Source organism: Ovis canadensis, chromosome 6 (genome assembly GCF_042477335.2).
Source record: "Ovis canadensis isolate MfBH-ARS-UI-01 breed Bighorn chromosome 6, ARS-UI_OviCan_v2, whole genome shotgun sequence".
NCBI lineage: Eukaryota > Metazoa > Chordata > Mammalia > Artiodactyla > Bovidae > Ovis > Ovis canadensis.
The window spans coordinates 104,745,422-104,770,746 of NC_091250.1; the positions used below are offsets into that span (position 1 = coordinate 104,745,422).

The 25,325-nt window shown below is 41.2% G+C and overlaps 1 protein-coding gene across 1 annotated transcript in view; it reads right to left on the reverse strand.

Moving 5' to 3' along the window:
- Nucleotides 1-319: 319 nt before the first annotated feature.
- Nucleotides 320-25,325, reverse strand: part of COX18 (cytochrome c oxidase assembly factor COX18) — a 39,917-nt gene continuing 14,911 nt past the window's right edge. Inside the window, exon 6 of the mRNA XM_069594337.1 lies at nucleotides 320-3,567. Coding sequence (XP_069450438.1) covers nucleotides 3,547-3,567 — 21 coding nt within the window. The 3' untranslated portion in view covers nucleotides 320-3,546. The remainder of the gene's footprint in view (nucleotides 3,568-25,325) is intronic.

Below are 25,325 nucleotides of genomic sequence, written 5' to 3' on the forward strand. Positions count from 1 at the left end.
AAAGAAAATATCAAACATCATGAAAATCAGTGGTGTGGAAAACCTAGGCTTTTAATGTTATTCATAAAGATTTCACTCCTTCCTGTGAGATAACCAAAAACGACACAAGTATGCAGAACACCTCACAAAGTGCCTGCCATAAAGCATGTATCCAGTAAACATTATTTCTTTCCGCAGAATAACCTAACTAGGGTTCAGAAACAAAATAGGCCTTTCACACACATGCACTAGTGTTATCTATGGGAATAGATGGATATGTTAATGATCTTGATTGTGGTAAGAATTTCACATTGTATTAGCATATCAAATCATCAGGTTGTTCACCTTAAGAATATGCAATTTATTTTTTAATTATAAAGCTGGGGAAAAAGAAAAACAAAACAGTAAAAAAGGAAAAAAAAAAGAAACAAAATGGATTTGACAGAAAATCAAACTGTCATGACACAGTTCAGTTCAGTTCAGTCGCTCAGTTGTGTCCGACTCTTTGCGACCCCATGAATCGCAGCACACCAGGCCTCCCTGTCCATCACCAACTCCCGGAGTTCACTCAGACTCACTTCCATCGAGTCCGTGATGCCATCCAGCCATCTCATCCTCAGTCGCCCCCTTCTCCTCCTGCCCCCAATCCCTCTCAGCATCAGAGTCTTTTCCAATGAGTCAACTCTTCACATGAGGTGGTCAAAATACTGGAGTTTCAGCTTTAGCATCATTCCTTCCAAAGAAATCCCAGAGCTGATCTCCTTCAGAGTGGACTGGTTGGATCTCCTTGCAGTCCAAGGGACTCTCAAGAGTCTTCTCCAATACCACAGTTCAAAAGCATCAATTCTTCAGCACTCAGCTTTCTTCACAGTCCAACTCTCGCATCCATACATGACCACTGGAAAAACCATAGCCTGACTGGACGGACCTTTGTTAGCAAAGTAATGTCTCTGCTTTTAAATATGCTATCTAGGTTGAGGATTGAAATTTTCATTATGAGATATACTATCTGCCTGCCGTATACTAATTCTTCTTTCCTTTAAAGGCCTTCATTTAGCAACAGCTGAAAAGAGTGGGAGAAAACCATCCATATTCCTAACTACTGAAACTGAAAAGGAAAACTCAGTTCTCTGCTACTCATTGGACATACAACCTCAAAGATATCACTTAATTTATTGGGGCCTCAGTTTCTCCATTTGAAAAAAGGGAGAGATTGTCATAGATCAGTGACTCTCTAATACAGCTCTTGGAACACCAACAAAGAAGAGTTCATTTGCTCTAGGTGAAATGAACAACGTAGAAATCATGTAAGAAATTTAATTTCTCACGTGAAATTAAATTACTAAAGTAAAAGATTGCCATTGTTTCTGAGAACAACTCTTCTTATCCATTTGGTGTTAAAATATTCCTCCTTCTGCGCAGCAATAATGACCTGATCTTAGGGGTGGCTTGAATGTCTTTATTAAGTAAAACATCACCAACCCAAAACTGACCCCAAATTTGGGGCCTTTGATATCATTGGAAATCTACTGAAAAAAAATTTTTTTCTGAAAGAGTGTGTATGGCAAAAAGACAGTTCAATCCGGAAACTGGATGACCCAGGCTTTAACCTGTGTGTGTGTGCATGCTCAGTTGCTCTTTGCAACTGCATGGATGGTAGCCCACCAGGCTCCTCAGTCCATGGGATTCTCCAGACAAGAAGACTGAAGTGGGTTGCCATTTCCTTCTCCAGGGAATCTTCCCGAGCCAGGGATCGAACCTGCATCTCCTGCATTGCAGGCAAATTCTTTACAGCTGAGCCACCAGGGAAGCCCCAGAATCTATTAATTACAGATTATGTGACCAAAATGTGACTAAACCCTCTCTGCTTGAAAGGATTGTTGATCTAATAAACCAAAGATCTGAAAACTTGGTTCCTTGCTGATTTCTAAAGGTCCTTCCAGTTCTGCTTTCTAAGCTAATACATGGAAGCCATCTGGAGAAATACACTGGAATGATAAAATTAACACCGATGAGCTGAAAACAATGGATATTCTATTCATTCAGACTGAAATGCAAAGGAAGAGGAAAAGACAGTCTGCACATGAACATCACTGAGAAAGATTAGAATTCAAACAGAATGCCTTCTGTATATGCTTGTTACACAACTATTATACGCTAATGTACACATACAAGTATCATTTCATCACTCCTAAAAACAGAAACTTTGAGTCATGAGAGTTTAAAATTCCAAATTTTCTTCTTAAATTTCATAGTCTTCAGTTCAGTTCAGTTCAGTCGCTCAGTCGTGTCTGACTCTTTGCGACCCCATGAGTGGCAGCACGCCAGGCCTCCCTGTCCGTCAGCAACTCCCGGAGTTCACCCAAACTCATGTCCAGTTGAGTTGGTGATGCCATCTAGCCATCTCATCCTCTGTCATCCCCTTCTCCTGCCCCCAATCCCTCCCAGCATCATGGTCTTTTCCAATGAGTCAACTCTTCACATGAGGTGGCCAAAGTATTGGAGTTCAGCTTCAACATCAGTCCCTCCAATGAACACCCAGGACTGATCTCATTTAGGATGGACTGGTTGGATCTCCTTGCAGTCCAAGGAACTCTAAAGAGTCTTCTCCAACACCACAGTTCAAAAGCATCAATTCTTCGGCACTCTGCTTTCTTCACAGTCCAACTCTCACATCCATACATGACCACTGGAAAAACCACAGCCTTGACTAGACGGACCTTTGTTGGCAAAGGTCTCTACTTTTGAATATGCTATCTAGGTTGGTCATAACTTTCCTTCCAAGAAGTAAGCATCTGTTAATTTCATGACTGCAATCACCATCTGCAATGATTTTGGAGCCCCCCAAAAATAAAGTCTGACACTGTTTTCACTGTTTCCCCATTTATTTCCCATGAAGTGATGGGACCAGATACCATGATCTTAGTTCTCTGAATGTTGAGCTTTAAGGCAACTTTTTATTCTCCTCTTTCACTTTCATCAAGAGGCTTTTTAGCTCCTCTTCACTTTCTGCCATAAGGATGGTGTCATCTGCATATCTGAGGTTATTGATATCTCTCCTGGCAATCTTGATTCCAGCTTGCGCTTCTTCCAGCCCAGCATTTCTCATGATGTACTCTGCATAGAAGTTAAATAAGCAGGGTGACAATATACAGCATTGACGTACTCCTTTTCCTATTTGGAACCAGTCTGTTGTTCCATGTCCAGTTTTAACTGTTGCTTCCTGACCTGCATACAGGTTTCTCAAGAGGCAGGTCAGGTGGTCTGGTATTCCCATCTCTTTCAGAATTTCCCACAGTTTATTGTGATCCACACAGTCAAAGGCTTTGGCATAGTCAGTAAAGCAGAAATAGATGTTTCTTTGGAACTCTCTTGCTTTTTCGATGATCTAGCGGATGTTGGCAATTTGATCTCTGGTTCCTCTGCCTTTTCTAAAAGCAGCTTGAACATCTGGAAGTTCACGGTTCACATATTGCTAAAGCCTGGCTTGGAGAATTTTGAGCATTACTTTACTAGCAGGTGAGATGAATGCAATTGTGCGGTAGTTTGAGCAGAGTCTTATTTGTATCAATTTTGTGAACTTTGGTTCTAAAAAGGAAGAAAACAAAAGGAATTGGGAAAATGAGAACTCTGACCATATAGGGTCCCCAGGCTCCTTTGGGTCTTTCACACTGCCTCCCCACAGATCTTGGAAAGGAGAAAACACACACACACACATACACACGCATGCACGCACCCACAAAAGTCCCTTCCGCCTCCCCCTCAGCGTTTTTCCTCTGCCTCTGACAAAGCCGCCAGATCCAAATGTAGGTCACAGGCACCACCTAGAGGCATTAATCCTCCATCTGACTCTTACTGCTGTGAACTGATTCAAGTCAGTTCAAAATCCAGATGAGTTCTTCCTCTAGTCACAGACTTGAAAATTAATCAAGGTGTTCCCATCTCTGAAGGCTGTCAGAAGTGGCTTAGACTAAATGAAGAGACGTGCAAAGAGACCCATCCTGTCAAATGGTTGGCTTATCTGTCTCCATCTCGTTCGTTAGCCTGTTTCCCCTGCTGCCTATTCCACAAGAAAGGTGTACAACACAAAGCCCACCATTCCATCTTTGGGGGAATCAGGAGATAATGAAACCGTTAGCACAATAATTGCACACAAGCCTTAACTCAAGAAATAGCATGCCCTTTTAAAACAATGAAAATGTGTCTGCAATAAATGATGTTATTAATAGATCCTCCAGTTACCATTGCTATGAGGGACAAGGACTTCATTTACATTAACACAAAAGTTAATCTTTTGTGTGCCGGCTTTATCTAATTAGCAATAACAAGATATCTGGGTACCATTTTAAACTGATCACCTGCACATCTTATCTAACTGGAATACATAAACAGAGTCCCCAGTATTCAAAGGCTAATCTACACCCAAGGTATTACAAATCACCAGGCAAAGTCAGGAGAGAGTTTAAATAAGGAACTATGGGCTTCCTGGGCCCAGGTTGCATCAGTAGTAAAGAACCCACCTGTCAATGCAGGAGACGTAAGAGACAAAGGTTCAAACCCTTGGGAAGTTCCCCTGGAGGAGGGCATGGCAACCTACTCCAGCATTCTTGCCTGGGAAGTTCCATGGACAGAAGAGCCTGGCGGGTTACAGTCCATAGAGTCACAGAGTCAGACATGACTGAAACGACTTAACATTCACAAGCATGGGTTTCCTATGATTAACTGAGCCTGCAACTCAGGACTGAGTTTTACAAATACCTCAGACTTTTTTTTTTTTAACTTTTAGGAGCTCAGCTTGGCAGAAATAATGTTGGCTATAGACACTGAAGTCCCAGGTTCTAGCCTCTATATCACTACCTAGTTTTGGAATCTATGATTGCTCATTTAACTTTTCAGTTTCTCATCTGTAAAATAAAGAGGCTGTTTCTTCTGAATTATGAAGTTCTAAGGCATACAAATTTGCTTATAATTTGAAAGTCCTCTGTGGAATAAAAGCCTATTAAAACATCTGCTCTTTATTAGAACTGATTCTTTCTACAAACCACTAGTAGGCAGTGTTGGGCTATCTGGTTAAGATAAACTACCTGGAGGGTTAGCAAAGAGAATTCCTGCAGCTTCTCAGAACTGTCAGCAACCCACCTGTCCATTACTCTAACAGTATTATCTCACCTGTGCTATAATACCCACCAACCATACAGATCAAGAAAAGTCTAAAGAATTAAAGTCTCAGCATTAGATTTCATTTTCACTAGAAGTTAATCATTAGGCTCCACTCTGGTATTTTTAGCTCAAACTTTAATTAATCACTTATATTAACTCATTAAAATTATAATTTTTCAAAAAAGACTTAAGATCTTGTTTAATGGAAACAATTATATAAATTTATATAATAATAAAAATCTTTGCTTTATCCAAATGTTTCTGAAAAAACATATATAACTACCCTTTTATGATGGCAAATGTTTCACTACTTTTAACTTTAGAAATTATTCAGAAAAATCACAAAAAAACAAGAAGCCCCTTAAAAGTTTGAAAATATCACTTAATATTTTGTGGCTTTTCCTTGGTGTAACAACTTTTGCTTTTTAAAATTTATTTTTAATTGAGGTATAGTTGATATATAATACAAGTTTCAGGTATACAACATAGTGATTCACAATTTTTAAAAATTATACCCCATATTGGTTGTATTCCCTGTGCTGGACAATCTATCCTTGAAGCTTGTTTCATATATAATAGTTTGTACTTCCTGATTCCCTGGACCGATATTGCCCCTCCCTTCTCACCTCTCCCTACTGGTAATCACTACTAGTTTGTCCTCTATATGTGTGAGTCTGTTTTGTTATAGTCACTACTTTTAGTTTTTAAATTCCACAAAAGTGATAACAGTATTTTTCTTTGGCTTATTTCACTAAGTGCAATACCTTCCAAGTCCATTCACATTTTCACAAATGGCTAAATTTCTGGTTTTTATGGCTGAGTAGGATTCTGCTGTATATCTTTATCAACCCATTTGTTGATGGACACTTAGGTTGCTTTGGTATCTTGGCTATGGTAAACAATGCTGCTATTAATATAAACATTGGGGTGGTGCATGTATCATTTCAGATTAGTATTTTCATTTTCTTAGGATATACACAAAAGGAGTGGAACTGCTGGATTACATGGTAGTTCTATTTTTAGCTTTTTGAGGAACCTCTATTATTGTTTTCCACTGTGGTTGCACCAATTTACATTCCTACTAACACTGTACAAGGGTTGCCTTATTTCTACAACCTCACCAACATTTGTTATCTGTGGTCCTTCTGATGATAGCCATCTAACAGGTGTGAGGTGGTATCTCCTTGTGGTTTTGATGTGCATTTATTTCTTTGATGATTCGCCATGTTAAACATTTTTTCATGTGCCTGTTGGCCATCTGCATGTCCTCTATCCCATTGACTATGTTTCTGTTTTTGTGCCAGTGTGATACTGTTTTGATTACTGTAGCTTTGTACTGGAAGTTGAAGTCAAGGAGCATGATTCCTCCAAGCTCTGTTCTTTCTCAAGATTGTTCTTTCTATCCAGGGTCTTTTATGTTTCCATACATATTTTTAAATTATTTGTTCTAGTTCTGTGAAAAATGTCATTTGTATTTGATAAGGGTTGCACTGAATCTGGAGATTGCCTTGGATAGTATGGCCATTTTAACAATATTAATTCTTCCAATCCTAGAATACAGTGTATCTTTCCATCTGTTTGTGCCATCTTCAATTTCTTTCATCACTCTTACAATTTTCCAACTACAGGCCTTTTATCTCCTTATGTAGGTTTATTGCAAGGTATTTTACTCTTGCTTATGTGATTGTAAATGGGATTGTTTCTTTAATTTCTCTTTCTGGTAGTCTGTTGTTAGTGCATAGAAATGGAACCGATTTTTGTGCATTACTTTTGTATCTTACAACTTGACTGAATTCATTAATGAGCTCTAGTAACATTCTGGTAATGTTTTTAGGATTTTCTACATATAGTATCAGGTCCCCTACAAACTAACAGTTTCACTTCTTCCTTTTCAATTTAGGCGCCTTTTATTTTTTCTTCTCCAATTACTGCAGCTGGGACTTTCAATACTATGTTGAATAAAAGTGGCAAGAACGGGCATCCTTGTCTTGTTCCTGTATAGGGAATGCTTTCAGTTTTTCACTGTTGAGTATGATTTTAGCTGTGAGCTTATCATATACAACCTTTATTATATTGAAGTGTGTTCCCTCTACACCCACTTTCTGGAAAATTTTTATCATAAATGGATGTCGAATTTCATCAAAAAACTTTTTCTGCATTTATTGAGATTATATGGTTTTCATTCTTCAATTTGTTAATGTGCATTACATTAATTGATTGTGCATAGCGAGCCACCCTTACATCCCTGGAGTAAGACCCATTTGATCATGCCATTTAATTCTTTTAATGTATTATTGGATCTGGCTTGCTAATATTTTGTTGAGGATTTTTGCATCTACGTTCATCAGAGATATTGTCCTGTTATTTTTCTGTTTGGATATCTTTGTTCGGTTTTGGTATCGATATTGGCCTCATAGAATAAGTTTGGCATAGTTCTCTCCTCCACTACTTTTTGGAATAGCTTGAGAAGAATATGTGTTAACTCTTCTCTAATGTTTGGTAGAATTCACCTGTGATGCCATCTGGTTGTTGACTTATGTTTGTAAGAAGCTATTCATGACAATATATTTTGTCATGAATATCCTTGTCATTACATTTCCCATCATCTTTGTTAATGTCTACACAGTATTACATCATGGGCATAAGAAAAAATGAAGTAAATTGCCTTTTTGGAAACTTAAGGTTGTTTCTAATTTCATAACACTGAAATGAATATTCTTATTGATAAATCTCTGTACATGTTTTTTTATTCTTTTAAACTTTTGTGTTAGGGTATAGGCAATTAACAATGCTGTGACAGCTTCAGGTGAACAGGAAAGGGACTCAGTCATGCATATACATGTATCCATTCTCCCACAAGACCCCCCTCCCATCCAGGCTGCCACATAACATTGAGCAGAGTTCTATGTGCTGTATGATAGTTCCTCACCAGTCATCCATTTTAAACATAGCAGTGTCTGCACACATTTTTTATATCTGAGCATAACCTAAAGATTAAAAAACCAGGCAATAATTATAGATGCTTCAATATTCAGATGCCTTCATTCATTTCAGACAGCGATTTTAAGTAGACTCCTGGGTATCTGAGGACACCTTGTAGTGACTTTTCTAATACTGACTTTTACCAACTCTGATACTGTCTTAGTCTATTTGGGATGTTATAAAAGAACACAGAGACTGGATGGCTTAAACAGTAAATATTTATTCATCATAGTTCTGAAGCCTTGGAAGTCTAAGATCAGAGTGCCCTAAGATTCAGTGTCTGGTGAGGCCCACACCCTAGTTCATAGACGGCCATCTTCTTGCTCTGTTCTCATATGGCAGAAGTGGGCAAGAAGCTTTCTAGGGTCTTTTTTTTTTTTTTTTTTAAGGGTACTAGTCTCATTTACAGGAGCTTCACACTCATGCTGAATCACTTCCAAAAACCCCACCTCCAAATAACATCATCTTGAGGGTTATATTTCAACTTGTAAATTTGGTGGAGGAGGCACAAACATTCAGCCTATAGCAAATGCTTTCGTTTAAGTTACTGTAAAGGAATCATAAAGTAAATGTCTTAGATTCATGTACCCCCATCCACTATTCCCATACAAATTTGGTTAATCGTCCTCCCCAGCCACCCGCCTCCTTCTTTCCATTCTCATTTTAGGATTCAGTAGAGACTTTGATTCAATTCCAGACTTATAAGATTACTTATTACTATGTACCCTTGAGCCTGAGGTTTAACCTCTTTAAACCTTAATGTCCTCATTGGTCAATCAGGGGTTATAACAGCCTATAAACCAGGGTCTTGCAAGGAGTAGACAATGGACAGTATTAGTCACTCATACGTGTCTGACTCTTTGCAACCCCATGGACTGTAGCCTGCCAGGGTCCTCTGTCCATGGGATTTTCCAAGCCAGAATACTGGAGGGGGCAAGGAGTAAATAAGAGAAAGTATAAAAAACACTCGGGACAGGGTATAACACAAGTATCATGAAATATGTGGTAGATATTGTTATCGTTTTTCATTCAGAATTTATCAAGGACCTGTCACGTGCTAGGTCTAAGGGGTAAAACTTGTACCTGACAGTCTATCTGCCCTCATATTGGGTACATGCTAATGAGGATACTCCTCCAAGTCACTTACAATACAGTGTAAATAAGTGCCATGTAGAATTAGGTAAGCACTAAAAAGAGGATCACTTGTGAGATAAGGGAAAGTTCCCAGAGGAAATGACACCTCAGCTGCAGAATGATTGAAGAGGGAAGCAGTGTTGCTAGGCATTGATTACAACAAATAAGCCTTATTTCTCTACTCTTCGTAGAGAATATAGAAAAAAGGAAGGGGCTTTATCAGACAGTGATAATGAGTTGAACATAAAGTATATTGCATTGATTGCCTGTAGATAGCCACATGGAAACAGCCACTAGTCAAGTAACCCTGTTAGTCTGAAGCTCTAGAGGGCTGAAGAACTGGAGGTGCAGATTTTGAATACATCAGTGCATTGATAGTACTGAGGCCAAAGGAACCAATAAGATCCTCCAAGAGGAGGTTGCAGAGTGAGAGGACCTAGGAAAAACTCTACTGGTCAAGACTTAGGAGGAATGAAGTGAAGTGAAGTGATGTTGCTCAGTCGTGTCCAACTGTGACCCCATGGTCAGTAGCCCACCAGGCTCCGCCGTCCATGGGATTTTCCAGGCAAGAATACTGGAGTGGGCTGCCATTTCCTTCTCCAGGGGATCTTCCCAACCCAGGGATCGAAACTGGGTCTCCTGCATTGCAGACAGAAGCTTTACCGTCTGAGCCACCACAAAGTAAGTCTTAGAAATAGGAGAGGAAGACGCCAAGCATGCTTTGTCATGGAAATTAAAGAAAAAGGGGTGTTTAAAGAAGAAAAAAGTATGGTTAAACACACCAAATGCTGCCCAGAGGTTTAAATTAAGAAGTTAAGCAAAATAAGGATTGAACAAAGTCTGAGGAGGGCTGCAGAGGTTCACTGTACTGGCACAGTGTTTGAAGAGAAAGGAGGAATCCAGGTAACAGGTTGGGATGCCTATCTGGCTCCTCAAATTGCTAGAAGTTACAAAAAAAAAAAAAGAGAGAGAGAGAGAGACTTAAAAAGAATCTATAGCAATGATGAAAAAGACGGGTAACATCAGTGGACTAGAAATGATGAGGAAAGCATACGCAGGCAAGGGGTTATATGAAAGAAGAGAGCAGTTCTGAGGCTACTCTTAAGCTTGGGGATTTGGCAAATATGAAGACAGGGCAAAAGGCAACTGTCAGCCTGTCTTTACAGCCCTTCAACCACTTGTTTCTAAAAGCAAATGCAGGAACTATAAGAAAATTTGGAATTTGGGTTGTCTTCTGTTAAGAAGGAATAGTTATGTTTTAGGTTATATATTTATATAAATTACCTGTTGTTGTTGTTGTTTAGTTGCTAAATTGTGTCTGACTCTTTGTGACCCCAGGGATTGCAGCCCACCAGTCTCCTCTGTCCATGGGAATTCCCAGGGAAGAATACTGGAGTGGGTTGTCATTTCCTTCTCCAGGGGATCTTTCTGGACCAGGGATTGAACCCACATCTCCTGCATTGGCAGGCAGACTCTTTGCCACTGAGCCACCAGGGAAACCCCATAAATGACATATTTATATACAATTTAAATGTAATTTTTAAATTCTATTAAAATTACTATTAATTCTACATAATTATACATTAAATAAACCTAATTATATTATAACAAATTATATTATACATATGCATGCTGCTGAGTAGCTAAAGGTGTTGGATGGAGAAGTCATATCCTTTGAAAATCCATTCCTTCCCAACAATCCATTCACATGGTTCAGGCTGGAGTTACCCCAACCCTGGTTCTGGGAGTGGTAAACATAACCCATATTTGGCCAAATAATATACTACACCCACACAAGTCAATCAAAGTCTTGCCTAGAATTATTTTCTAGAAATGGAGGAAGCAATGACTGAAGATATATTGTGAGCCTAGAGCAGCTACTGGCCATATTTGCCACTTGTGCTTCAAGGGGCAGGCCAACCCAAGGGAAAGCAAAGTTGAAATATAACAGGAAATGGTCCTGAGGATACAATTTAAACTTCTAGGCCCATCCATGCTTAAACCCAACATGACCTATAAACTTTGTAGTTAAAAATGTGAATAAATATATTCTCCTTTTTTTGAAGTTAGATTGAATTAGGGTGCCATCTACTGTGATCAAAAGAGGCCTTATAATCAAACTAACTGGGGATTATCCTAGAAAAAAATGGTTTTTTATAGAAAATTACTAACATAATTTACTGGCTTCCCAGGTGACACTAGTGGTAAAGAACTCACCTGGCAATGCAGGAGATGCAGGAGATGCAGGAGACACAGGAGACGTGGGTTCGATCCCTGGATTGAAAAGAGTCCCTGGAGGAGGAACCCACTCCAGTATTCTTGAGCCGGGTGGGCTACAACCCATGGGGTCACAAAGAGTCTTATGGTATTGAGGTGAGTTAGCACTAACATAAAGCATATTAATGAACTATTAATGTCAGAGGGGTTGGGGGCAGGAGGAGAAGGGGACGACAGAGGATGAGATGGCTGGATGGCATCACTGACTTGATGGACTTGAGTCTGAGTGAACTCCGGGAGTTGGTGATGGACAGGGAGGCCTGGCGTGCTGTGATTCATGGGGTCGCAAAGAGTCGGACACAAAACTGAGCGACTGAACTGAACTGAGCTGAATGTCAGAGTCTCTGGATTTTGGAATCCAACAAAATTAAGATGTGGAATACAGCACGTGACAAATTGACTAAAATAGATTAATATTCCATGTTGGGACTTCAAAATGGTGTATCTGCTGTGGTGGTGGTGACTTTCCTAAATTCATTGTTACTCAGTTGCTCAATCATGTCTGACTCTTTGCGACCCCATGGACTGCAGCATACCAGGCTTCCCTGTCTTTTACCATCTCCCAGAGATTGCTCACACTCATGTCCTTTGATCAGTGATGTCATCCAACCATCTCATCCTCTGCCATCCCCTTCTCCTCCTGCCTTCAATTTTCCCCAGCATCAGGATCTTTTCCTAAATTTAAGAAATGGCTATTTTCACGGAAAATGACCTGTTGTTATGGAAAACCCTGGTACCTTCTGCTATTACCATAACAATCTTAATTCTCATTGGAAATCAAATGAGTTGGCGGATAGTGAAAATTATCTCTTGTTTTTCAATTACTTACCACAAGGTATCTGCATGTCCGCTCTGAATATACAAAATGCTACAAGGAAAGTCAATGTATAATACTTGTAAAATCATTATGAAATAGCTGTCTTTTTGCCTGAAAAACATGCTTGGTCTTTATATAAGCATTAAAAAAAAGAGTAAGAGAAAAAAATAGTGTTAGAGACCCAGAGGAACTTCTATTGGATCCCTGCAACTGCTCTTCTTTACTCCCTCCCACATATGATCTCAGCCCCTTGTTCTCCACTCCTCTTGATAAAATCCAAATTGCCCAAAGCATGACTATGAATTTGCACAAACTATTCCTCTTTCTTGGGAGAACATCCTTGACTAATTTTTTAAACCATCTAAATGTCACCATAGTCAACAAAAGAGTCTGAAATGCAGTACTTGGATGCAATCTCAAAAATGACAGAATGATCTCTGCTCATTTCAAGGCAAAGCATTCAATATCATGGTAATCCAAGTCTATGCACCGACCAGTGGTGCTGAAGAAGCTGAAGTTGAATGGTTCTATGAAGACCTACAGAGGTTTTAGAACTAACACCCCAAAAAGATGTCCTTTTCATTATAGGGGACTGAAATGCCAAAGTAGGAAGTCAATAAACATTTGGAGTAACAGGATAATGTGGCCTTGGAGTACAGAATGAAGCAGGACAAAGGCTAATAGAGTTCTGCCAAGAGAATGTACTGGTCATAGCAAACACCCTCTTCCAACGACACAAGAGAAGACTCTACACATGGACATCACCAGATGGTAAACACCAAAATCAGATTGATTATTTTTTTTGCAGCCAAAGATGGAGAAGCTCTATACAGTCAGCAAAAACAAGATCAGGAGCTGACTGTGGCTCAGATCTTGAACTCCTTATTGCCAAATTAAGACTTAAATTGAAGAAAGTGGAGAAAACCACTAGACCATTCAGGTATGACCTAAATCAAATCCCTTATGACTTTACAGTAGAAGTGAGAAATAGATTAAAAGGACTCGATCTGACAGACAGAATGCCTGATGAACTATGGACAGAGGTTCATGATATTGTACCGGAGACAGGAATCAAGACCATCCCCAAGAAAAAGAAAAGCAAAAAAGCAAAATGGCTGTCTGAGGAGGCCTTACAAATAGCTGTGAAAAGAAGGGAAGAGAAAAGCAAAGGAGAAAAGGAAAAGATATACCCATTTGAATGCAGAGTTTCAAAGAATAGCAAGAAGAGATAAGCAAGCCTTCCTCAGTGATCAATGCAAAAAAATAGAGGAAAACAATAGAATGGGAAAGACTAGAGATCTCTTCAAGAAAATTAGAGATACCAAAGGAATATTCCATACAAAGGTTGGCTTAATAAAGGACAGAAATGGTATGGACCTAACAGAAGCAGAAGATTTTAAGAAGAGGTGGCAAGAATACACAGAACTGTGCAAAAAAGATCTTTATGACCCAGACAACCATGATGGTGTGGTCACTCACACTCACCTAGAGTCAGATATCCTGCAATGTGAAGTCAAGTGGGCCTTAGGAAGCATCGCTATGAACAAAGCTAGTGGAAGTGATGGAATTCCAGTTGAGCTATTTCAAATCCTAAAAGATGATGCTGTGAAAGTGCTGCACTCGATATGCCAGCAAATTTGGAAAACTCAGCAGTGGCCACAGGGCTAGAAAAGGTCAGTTTTCATTCCAATCCCAAAGAAAGGCAATGACAAAGAATGTTCAGACTACTGCACAATTGCACTTATCTCACATGCTAGTAAAGTAATGCTCAAAATTCTCCAAGCCAGGCTTCAGCAATATGTGACCCATGAAATTCCAGATGTTCAAGCTGGTCTTATAAAAGGCAGAGGAAGCAGAGATCAAATTGCCAACATCTGCTGGATCATCAAAAAAGCTAGAGAGTTTCAGAAAAACATCTATTTCTGCTTTACTGACTATGCCAAAGCCTTTGACTGTGTGGATCACAATAAACTGTGGAAAATTCTGAAAGAGATGGGAATACCAAGACCACCTGACCTGCCTCTTGAGAAATCTGTATGCAGGTCAGGAAGCAACAGTTAGAACTGGACATGGATGAACAGACTGGTTCCAAACAGGAAAAGGAGTACGTCAAGGCTGTATATGGTCACCCTGCTTATTTAACTTCTATGCAGAGTACATCATGAGAAACGCTGGGCTGGAGGAAGCACAAGCTGAAATCAAAATTCCCGGGAGAAATATCAATAACCTCAGATATGCAGATGACACCACCCTTATGGCGGAAAGTGAAGAAGAACTAAAGAACCTCTTGATGAAAGTGAAAGAGGAGAGTAAAAAAGTTGGCTTAAAGCTCCACATTCAGAAAACGAAGATCATGGCATCTGGTCCCATCACTTCATGGCATATAGATGGGGAAACGGTGGCTGACTTTACATTCTGGGCTCCAAAATCAGTTCAGATGGTGATTGCAGCCATGAAATTAAAAGACGCTTACTCCTTGGAAGGAAAGTTATGACCAACCTGGACAGCATATTAAAAAGCAGAGACATTACTTTGTCAACAAAGGTCCATCTAGTTAAGGCTATGGTTTTCCCAATAGTCATCTATGGATGTGACAGTTGGACTATAAAGAAAGTTGAGAGCCGAAGAATTGATGCTTTTGAACTGTGGTGTCGGAGAAGACTCTTGAGAGCCCCTTAGACTTCAAGGAGATCCAGCCAGTCCATCCTAAAGCAGATCAGTCGTGGGTGTTCATTGGAAGGACTGATGCTGAAGCTGAAACTCCAATACTTTGGCCACCTGATGCAAAGAGCTGACTCATTTGAAAAGACCCTGATGCTTGGAAAGATTGAGGGCAGGAGAACGGGACGACAGAGGATGAGATGGTTGGATATCATCATCAACTCAATGGACATGGGTTTGGGTAAACTCTGGGAGTTGGTGATGGACAGGGAAGCCTGGCATACTGCAGTTCATGGGCTCACAAAGAGTTGGACACAACTGAGCGACTGAACTGAACTGAAATGTCAAATGACCCTTCCCACAAGCTTCTGTACAATTTTGCCTTCCTCCCTTAAGTCAGAATGTTCTTAGGTCAGTATTTGAGAGCGAAGTTTCATTCTAATGTTGCTCTGGGTGATAACTGTCTACAACAGAAGAGAAGGGGAACCAGCCCCTTTCCCTTCAATATACTGCATGAAGTGAGAAAGGTTTGATTTAATATTGCCACAGGTCCACAATTTCTTTTCCAAAAAAGCAGGAAAGAATCTTTCCCTTCAGAGCCAGCAAAGTCTTGGTTGACTGTGGCAGACTTGCAGTCTGACCCCTTAGACCAACTGAACAGATACCGCTTTACACCCATTTGAAAACCCCTGTCCCCAGACAGAAGCTAGTGGGTACATAATATCTGAATACAGGTGGGAATAAAAGGGAAGAAAAATCTTGTAGACAAATCAATAGCCGTCTAATGGGGGAAAAAAAGGAAAATTAAGATAAAGGAAACGTCTAGCTTAGAGGGAAAAACTAATACATTTTAGAGAAAAAAACACTAAGTCTTGGGGACCCCAACTACCTTTCAGCACCTGACCTGGAGAAAGTGCTGGGGAATGCAAATTCCTTGGACACAATGGTGCATCAAGACAATTTCATTGTGTTTGGTAAGTCTTTGGAAGAACAAGATACTTTAAAGCAGTAGACAGCTTTAGAGAAACACATCAGAAACTTCCCCGTGGAGCTCTTCTAATGTATTGCATCCGTGTTAAATATGTGTGTACTTGTTATCTCAGCCAAAAGCAAACACAACCACTTGGAATACTTGCTCAAACACTGGCCTTGTCCCATCCACTGTAGAGAACTAGAGATGTTATACCTGGGAGTTACAGGCAAGCTGTTGTTTTAAAGGATCTGGATTTCCAATTCTTCTCACCATTTTCACTTGAGGTTATACTTTCGCTAGGGAACCACCATGTTTTCTCTCTCCTCTGATGACCCTCGGCAGCCTTGGGCACTGCAAGAGGGGTGGAGCCATTCCCTACTGGTACTGACGAAGAAGCCTGCAGATGAGCATTCTATATGTAACTGAACTGAGCATTCTGGTGGGCATTCTGTATGTTGAGCATTCTGTATGTAACTCAGTGTCACTGCACCAATACTGGACCTACATAGGACAACCTCACATCTGTGTGGAAGGCTTGGGTGCACGCGTGCTAAGTCACTTCAGTCGTGTCTTACTGTTTGCCACCCTATGGACGGTAGCCTGCCAGATTTCTCTGTCCGTGGGATTCTCCAGGCAAGAAAACTGAAGTGGGTTGCCATGCCCTCCTCTTCTAGACCCAGGGATTGAACCCACATCTCCAATGTCTCTTGAATTGGCAGGTGGGTTCTTCACCTCTGGTGCCATAGGGGAAGTCCCGGAAGGCTTGGGGTCAGTGTAATACAATTCCAGAGAAGAAAAGAATAGGAACAGTTTGTTGCTTTTGCTAGTTGAGGGTCTGTGGAATTACAGAGCTTTCTATCCCACTCATAAATCCAATTTTTTAGGGAATTCCCTGATGGTCCAGTGGTTAGGACTCTCTATGTCCACTGTTGTGGTCCTTGATTCAATCCCTGGTCAGGGAACTAAGATCCCACGAGCTGAGTAGTGTGGGCAAAAAAATTTAAAAAAAAAAAAATTAGAAACTTTAGAACTAGAGTGGGCTATTAAATATAAATTGATGGAATGATTTCAAGCATGGGTTCATCATTACTCCCTTATTTTTTTAGTTTGTGTAAACTGGATATGTCCCAGGACTACTGTAAGGTGGTATGCTCAAATTATAACTTCAGCATCTATTTTCCGTCTGGGGTAACCATGGAGATTTAGGTGTCCACCAGCAAGATCATCAGAATAGTATGGAATACTGGAGGAGAAAGAAACTGGTGAGTAGTTGGGTCCCCCACAATCCATGCCTCTCTACCTGGGCATATGAAAATGAAAGTGAAAGTGAAATTCGCTCAGTTACATCCGACCCTTTGTGACCCCATAGACTATACAGTCCATGGAATTCTCCAGGCCAGAACACTGGAGTGGATAGCCTTTCACTTCTCCAGGGGATCTTCCCAACCCAGGAATCAAACCCAGGCCTCCTGAACTGCAGGCAGATTTTTTACCACCAGAGCCACAAGGGAAATCCAAGAATACTGGAGTGGGTAGCCTTTCCCTTCTGCAGTGGATCTTCCCGACCCAGGAATCACACCCAAGTCTCCTGCATTGTGGGCGGATTCTTTACCGACAGCTATCAGGGAAGCCCTGGGCACATATGAAGTCCTAAATTATTTAATCCTAACCCTACTGTCTATATCTCAGATAGAGCTTGAGAACTGGTAAAACTTTATCTAAAACATCTGAAGCTTCAGACATGGGTGAAGGGGAGAACTGGGCCCTTACTTGTGAGGATGAAATGGAAATAAAATCTTTCTTGGGAAAAAAAAATGGCTATGGGTACTGTTGCCATCTCCTGAGAAATGCTGCCCATGGGAGGCTGAGGTTGTACATCTTACCTTTAGACACTTGGGGAGCACCTCAAGAGCTCTTGCAGAAATGTTTCTTCAGGACAAAGAGAATGGAGTGTCTTGACTGATAATGTGACTCTGGTGGCCAGTGCATTCATTTGAGTATACATTACCCACCACAGCAGGCTTTCCTGGCTAATTTCAACAAACTCATAGAATTCATGTCCATGAAGCTTTTTCATAAAATCAAAGAGTAAAACCTATATACACACTTCTGTTGATGAATCATTTTTCTCCCTACACTTATGAAGGCCAAATTCTAGCTTAAATATCATGGAGAAAAATATCTTTGCTTTACTTTGTATGGTCAGTAAGGAAAGACTGAGAGGTGGCTACTAAAGAAACGTTATCATTTGGCAGGGTTTTCTTCTTAAAAAAAATAGTCTATTCCCCATGTATATGTATGACTGAATGCCTGTGTTGTCCACCTGAATCTATCACATTTTTAATTGGCTGTACTCCAATACAAAATAAAAAAGTTTAATAAAAAAAAGATACTAGTGATGATATTTTTCCAATTAAAATAATTTTCAAAGGAAAAAAGTCTATCCCTAATCTCAGAAAAATCCCAATCTTGAGAATTTTAATAGGATCTCATTGACAATGTGAGCAACTTTGCACATAGAACAAAAACAACAGCAGGGCTAGCGTGTGAGTTGCCATACCTACAAGGCCGTGAGGAATGACCAGCCGTGTGACTGCCTCACCTTTTTTGATCTCTGCGCCCTGATTCCATTAAAGAATTTTAGAGTAAGTGACGAGCTGTCAGATTAAGCTGGGGCTGAGTTGGGAGAATGAACATCTTACTTTCTGGGGAGTTCAGCACATCACTGATATACAGAAAAGACACCAGTTACTCAGGTGCAGCAACAAGAATAGCAAACCAGACACCGGGTCCAGAAATGTCACACGTGCATTTTGGACATACGAAAAAACTGACTACTGGAAGCTTACCACACATAGTGATGGACAGGGTAGGCTCCCTGAGATGGATGAGTCAGAGACCATGGTCAGGATTATCCTGGTAAGGTATTTTAATAAACTCCTGCCTCCAAGAACATGGAAAGGAGAAAACACACCCTGCCCAAGGCACTGACATTGACATTCAAGACACAAATTGGAGAGGTTCTAAAGAGCATCAGATAGTGACTCTGCTCTCCCTACCTCCTCTTAGCAGACTACAGATAGGAAGAAAAAAGCAGGAGTTTATGGGAGATGGAGTGACTCCTTGGATCTAGACAGAGTAACAGCAACATGGACGTTGGAGGAGTGCATTCATCCCCACTGCTCTTGACCTACAAGCACTAGGGCTTGGACCTGAGAAACAAGGTCAAAGATATGCCTAAATTAAGGATCTTGGGATGGGAAGATTACCCTGAATTATCAGAAAAGAAAGATAGTACTAAATCATATCCGACTCTTGCAATCCCATGAACTGTAGCCTCGGAGTTCTCCAGGCAAGAACACTGGAGTGGCTTGCCATTTCCTTCTCCAATACATGAAAGTGGAAAGTGAAAATGAAGTCGCTCAGTCGTGCCTGACTCTTAGCGACCTCATGGACTGCAGCCCACCAGGCTCCTTCGTACATGGGATTTTCCAGGCAAGAGTACTGGAGTGGGTTGCCATTGCCTGCACAGGAGTCCTTAAAAGAGGCAGGCAGGAGGGTCACAGTGAAAGAAAGAGATATGACAATAGAAAGAGAGCTAGGGGGATGGGGCAGAGATCATAAGCCAAGGAACTTGAGCAGCCTCCAGAAGCTGAAAAAGGCAAGAACTAGTCTCTCCAAGAGCTTCCAGAAGGAATGCAGCCCTGGGGCCCCCTTGCAGACATCTGACCTCCAGAGTTGTACGACAGCAACTGCGGGTTGTTTTAAGGACTTCCCCAATGGCTCAGCAGGTAAAGAATTCACCTGCACTGCTAGAGACACAGGAGATGCGGGTTTGATCCATGGTTCGGGAAGATCCCCCGGAGAAGGGAATGGCTAACTATTCCAGTATTCTTGCCTGGAGAATTCCATGGACAGTGGAGCCTGGAGGACTACATGCCATGAGGTCACAAAGAGTCGAACAGGACTGAGTGACTTAAGCACACACTAAGTCATTAAGTTTGTGGTAATTCACTATAGCAGCAATAGGAAAATAATATGTGATGAGAACTTCAAAATTTGGAATTGTGTCTAATTGCTCCATCTCTTAAGGGGGTAGAAACGATGAGATGGCTCAATCTCAGCTTCCTTTTGTAAGATGGTATAATTTTGCCACCCCCACCCCCCACCCCGGCCCTTATCCTATAGGCTTTCTTCTGCTACCCTTGCCTGTTTTGCAACATCCTAGCTTTATCATCATGTGGGCTTGGGCTGCGGATGGCTGGTCTAGCATTCACTGTGCATGAATCTGTTCCCCAGCTGACTTGGTCTCCTTGCCATGCTAAGTCACTTCAATTGTGTCCAACTATTTCTGACTTTGTGGATTAGAGTCAGGCTCCTCTGTCTATTGGATTCTCCAGGCAAGAATACTGGAGTTGATTGCCATGCGTTCCTCTAGGGGATCTTCCCAACCCAGGGATCGAACCCACATCTGTTGCCTCTTCTGCATTGCACATGGATTCTTTACCACTAGCGCCACCTGGTAAGCCCTTGGTCTCCTTGAAAGTGAAAGCTTTGGTCACTCAATTGTGTCCTAGTCTTTGTGACATAGACTGTAGTCCATCAGGCTCCTCTGTCCATGGGATGCTCCAGGCAAGAATACAAGAGTGGGTTGCCATTTCCTTCTCCAGGGGATCTTCCTGACCCAGGAATCAAACCCAGGTATCCAGCATTGCAAGGTGGTTTCTTTACTGACTGAGCCACCAGGGAAGGCCTGATTGCCTTATCTGAGTTCAAATTTCCAAGAGAGATTTAATCAGTCCAGCTTGGGCTACTTGAACAACCCTGACTCAGTCATCTATAGCCTGCAATGGGAATGAATTGTCAATGGGTTATGAAACAAAAAATCTTACTCCTGCAGGGTGGAAGGGAAATTACAAACATATCAGACATGTAGAACAACTGAGTGGCGAGGTTGTCTGATGGAACCTCTGTTTAGCTACCAAAGTGACCCAGTGCGATGACAGGAGTGAGGACAAGAGGAAGCCATTAAATAGAGGGGTGACGAGACAGTCAGGAGACGTCAGGAAATTGGAGGGTAGGGAGTGCTATACCCAGCTGGCATGTGTATCAAGAAAAAGTTATTTTTCTTGGCAAAAAAGTAAGGGAAATAGTAATCTATGAGTACAAGTTAAGAGGTCCCTCACCATTCACCATCCTCATCACTAGGGAAATGAAAAAAGAGCTGAAAGGGATGTGAACACTCTGAGGAGTTTTGTTTATCATGGAAATAAGACAGATAAGCAGACTGGAGAGGTTTGGGAGAGGAGGGGTCCAGTTCAGTTCAGTTCAGTCGCTCAGTCGTGTCTGACTCTTTGTGACCCCATGAATCGCAGCACGCCAGGCCTCCCTGTCCATCACCAACTCCCAGAGTTCACTCAGACTCACGTCCACCAAGTCAGTGATGCCATCCAGCCATCTCATCATCTGTCGTCCCCTTCTCCTCCTGCCCCCAATCCCTCCCAGCATCAGAGTCATTTCCAATGAGTCAACTCTTCACATGAGGTGGCCAAAATACTGGAGTACAGTGGGAGGCTTAGTTAAGAGAAGGGAAACCTAGATCAGAATGAGAGTTTCAGAGAGAACAGATAACAGAAAGACCCAGTAATCACACACAATGGATTTAGCCAACTGTGTGTTTTCCCAAATAAAGAGCTTTAGCTGTGCAGGGGTTGGGGTCTGCTTAGAGGCACCTTCTGAGGCCTGGAAGGGTTGTATTTCTGGGACATCCCTAGCAGTCCGGTGGCTAAGATTCTGTACTCCCAGTGCAGTGGGCCTGGGTTCAACTCTTGTCAGGGAACTAGATCCCACAGGCCACAACTAGAGGTTCTGAGCGCCACAACTAAGACCCAGTGCAGCCAAATAAGTACGTCAACAAATTAAACAACAACAAAGAGTTGTTTCTGAGCTTGTCCTAGTTCATAAGAGCAGACCAGTGCTGAAATCTGGTCCCAGGGACCAATCCCAGCAGGGCAGCCACTCTAGTTTTCTTTTAACACTATTGGAAAAGTTCTTAAAATATTTCTTAGAAACACCAATTCACAGAACATCTTGATGACAATGTCTTTTCAAAGGCTTTTTTTGTTTTCTCACCATAACACCTAGTTTGGGGACAGTGGGTTTTAAAAGAAACAAATAAGTCAATCTGGCTATATACCAAATTGTTAAGTTCTTTTTGGCCAGTATTTGTTAACTCTTTCATGAGCTTGATCGGGGTGAATGTTAGTTATTCCTACATCTTACTTTCCAATTTCCCTAGCAAATTAAAATGAAAGGAAGTCTCAGACTAACTTCTACCACATATACATTTATGAAACAAGAAAAAAATTAGCAAGTGATTAGCAAGTAGACACAAAAAGTGCAGCTCTGTGCTCTGAGCTCTATGAGATCCCAGTCTCTTTCAGGTGACCTCATCACATCTGACATGAAGACTCATTACAGGCAGGGTTCTGCTATTCTTGAAAGGAAATCAGAACTACTCAACACAGATTAAGCCTTAGGACTGTCACTAAGGTTGTAGGTACAGATGGTTACATACCATCACAGACTCAAGGGATAAGAGTTTGAGAAAACTCTGGGAGACAGTAGAGGACAGAGGAGCCTGGAGTGCTACAGTCCATGGGATTGCAAAGAGTCAGACACAAAAGAGATCTCAAAGAGTCAGTTGTTCAGCAAATGAACAACATTCACTCAAATGTCTCTAAACTATCTCAACTAATCCAAATGCCTTCATGCAACTAATTTAACCAATGAGAACCCATTTCAAACCTCCATTGTGGTAATTAAAAAGTCACTAATTTCATCAACTAAAACTCTGTGATACTGTAATATATATAAGATGTATTTGGTCTTGATTCCTGGCACACAGCTCCTAAAACACTTGTAATTTCCTAGGTGAAAAGAACAACGGAAGGATCTTTACTTATACTATTTGGTCTTTTATGCTCCTGAAACTGTTCCTAAAGGAGCTGTGAGTTTTGTTATTCATAACAAGGCCTTCCAAACACAGCAGAGTTTATGGTAACAAGGCAATTTTCAGAAATCCTCTCCTAGATAACCAAAGATGGAGGCTGAATATCACAAAAGGAACCAATCACAATATTACAGGGTTGAAATTTTCAGCCCTATCCCTTAACCTCCCATCTGAGGACAGGGGCTGGAGACTGAATTCAGTCACCACTGACCAATGCTGTATTCACTCATACCTACATAATGAAGCCTCCAAAGCACAGGAGTTCTGTGTTCTCAGCCCTACACACACTGACCCATGCAGTCCTTTCATATAGCTGTTCTTGAATGGCATCCTTTAATATAGATAGATAACAGTCGGTAAAATGCTCTCCTAAGTTTTGTGAGCTGTCCTAGCAGATGATCACACCCAAGGAAAGGGTAATGGGAACCACAGATTTGTAACCTAGTCAGGCAGAAGTTGTAGGTAGTGCCTGAGATTGGTGCTGAAGTGAGGGAAGGGGCAATCTCGTGGGACCGTGTCATCTGTACTGACTCTGCAAGCAGATATGGTAGGGGGTGACCCAGACACAGCTGTCCCAACGTAAGAGAAGCCATTTTTGGCCTAAGCCGTTCTGTGATCTAAGCCTGCCTATAGTGCTTGCCCTTGAACAGGTCATCAACTATCATACGGGAATGCAGGAACAAAGGAAAAGCAGTCAAAAATCAAACAGTTCAAAAATAAAATAGAGTCCCAGTTCTTCTTCAAGGGACATACATAACAATCTGATGCATACCTTTGAAGTCCTGAAGGAACTAAGGCCCTCACCCAGCTGAAAGAGGTAACTACATATCAATTAGGTGAGAACTAGACCCCAGATCCTGTTCTGTTGTTTGGCCTGAGGCCAGACTATGGTAGGGGTAATCACGGTAATGAAGCTAAAGGCAAAGGAGAAAAAAAGATATACCCATTTGAATGCAGAGTTCTAAAGAATAGCAAGGAAAGGTAAGAAAGCCTTCCTCAGTGATCAATGCAAAGAAACTGAAGAAAACAACAGAATTGGAAAGACTAGAGATCTTTTCAAGAAAATTAGAGATAACAAAAGAATATTTCATGCAAAGATGGGCTCAATAAAGGACAGAAATGGTATGGACCTAACAGAGGCAGAAGATATTAAGTAGAGGTGGCAAGAATACACAGAAGAACCGTACAAAAAAGATCTTCATGACCCAGACAACCATGATGGTGTGATCACTTACCTAGAGCCAGACATCCTGGAATGTGAAGTCAACTGGGCCTTAGCAAAAATCACTATGAACAAAGCTAGTGGAGGTGATGGAATTCCAGTGGAGGTATTTCAAATACTAAAAGATGATGCCGTGAAAGTGCTGCACTCAATATGTTAGCAAATTTGGAAAGCTCAGCAGTGGCCACAGGACTGGAAAATGTCAGTTTTCATTCCAATCTCAAAGAAAGGCAATGCCAAAGAATGCTCAAACTACCGCACAATTGCACTCATCTCACATGCTAGCAAAGTAATGCTCAAAATTCTCCAAGCCAGGCTTCAACAGTACGTGAACTCTGAACTTCCAGATGTTCAAGATGGATTTAGAAAAGGCAGAGGAACCAGAGATCAAATTGCCAACATCCATTGGATCATCACAAAAGTAAGAGAGTTTCAGAAAAACATCTACTTCTGCTTTATTGTCTATGCCAAAGCCTTAGACTGTGTGGATCATAACAAACTGTGGAAGATTTTTCAAGAGATGGGAATACCATACTACCTGACCCGTGTTTTGAGAAATCTGTATGCAGGTCAGGAAGCAAGTTAGAACTGGACATGGAACAGACTGGTTCTAAATTGGGAAAGGAGTACGTCAAGACTGTATATTGTCACCCTGTTTATTTAACTTACATGTAGAGTACATCATGAGAAATGCTGGACTGGATGAAAGACAAGCAGGAATCAAAATGCTGGGAGAAATATCAATAACCTCAAACATGCTTCCCTGGTGGCTCAGACGGTAAAGCATCTATCTACCTGCAATGCAGGAGACGTGGGTTCGATCCCTGGGTTGGGAAGATACCCTGGAGAAGGAAATGGCAACCCACTCCAGTACTCTTGCCTGGAAAATTCCATGGATGAAGGAGCCTGGTAGGCTATAGTCCACAGGGTCACAGTCTGACAGGACTGAGCAACTTCACTTTCACGCAGATGACACCACCGTTACAGCAGAAAGTGAAGAAATAAAGAGCCTCTTGATGAAAGTGAAAGAGGAGAGTGAAAAAGTAGGCTTAAAATGCAACATTCAGAAAACTAATATCATGGCATCTGGTTTCATCACTTCATGGCA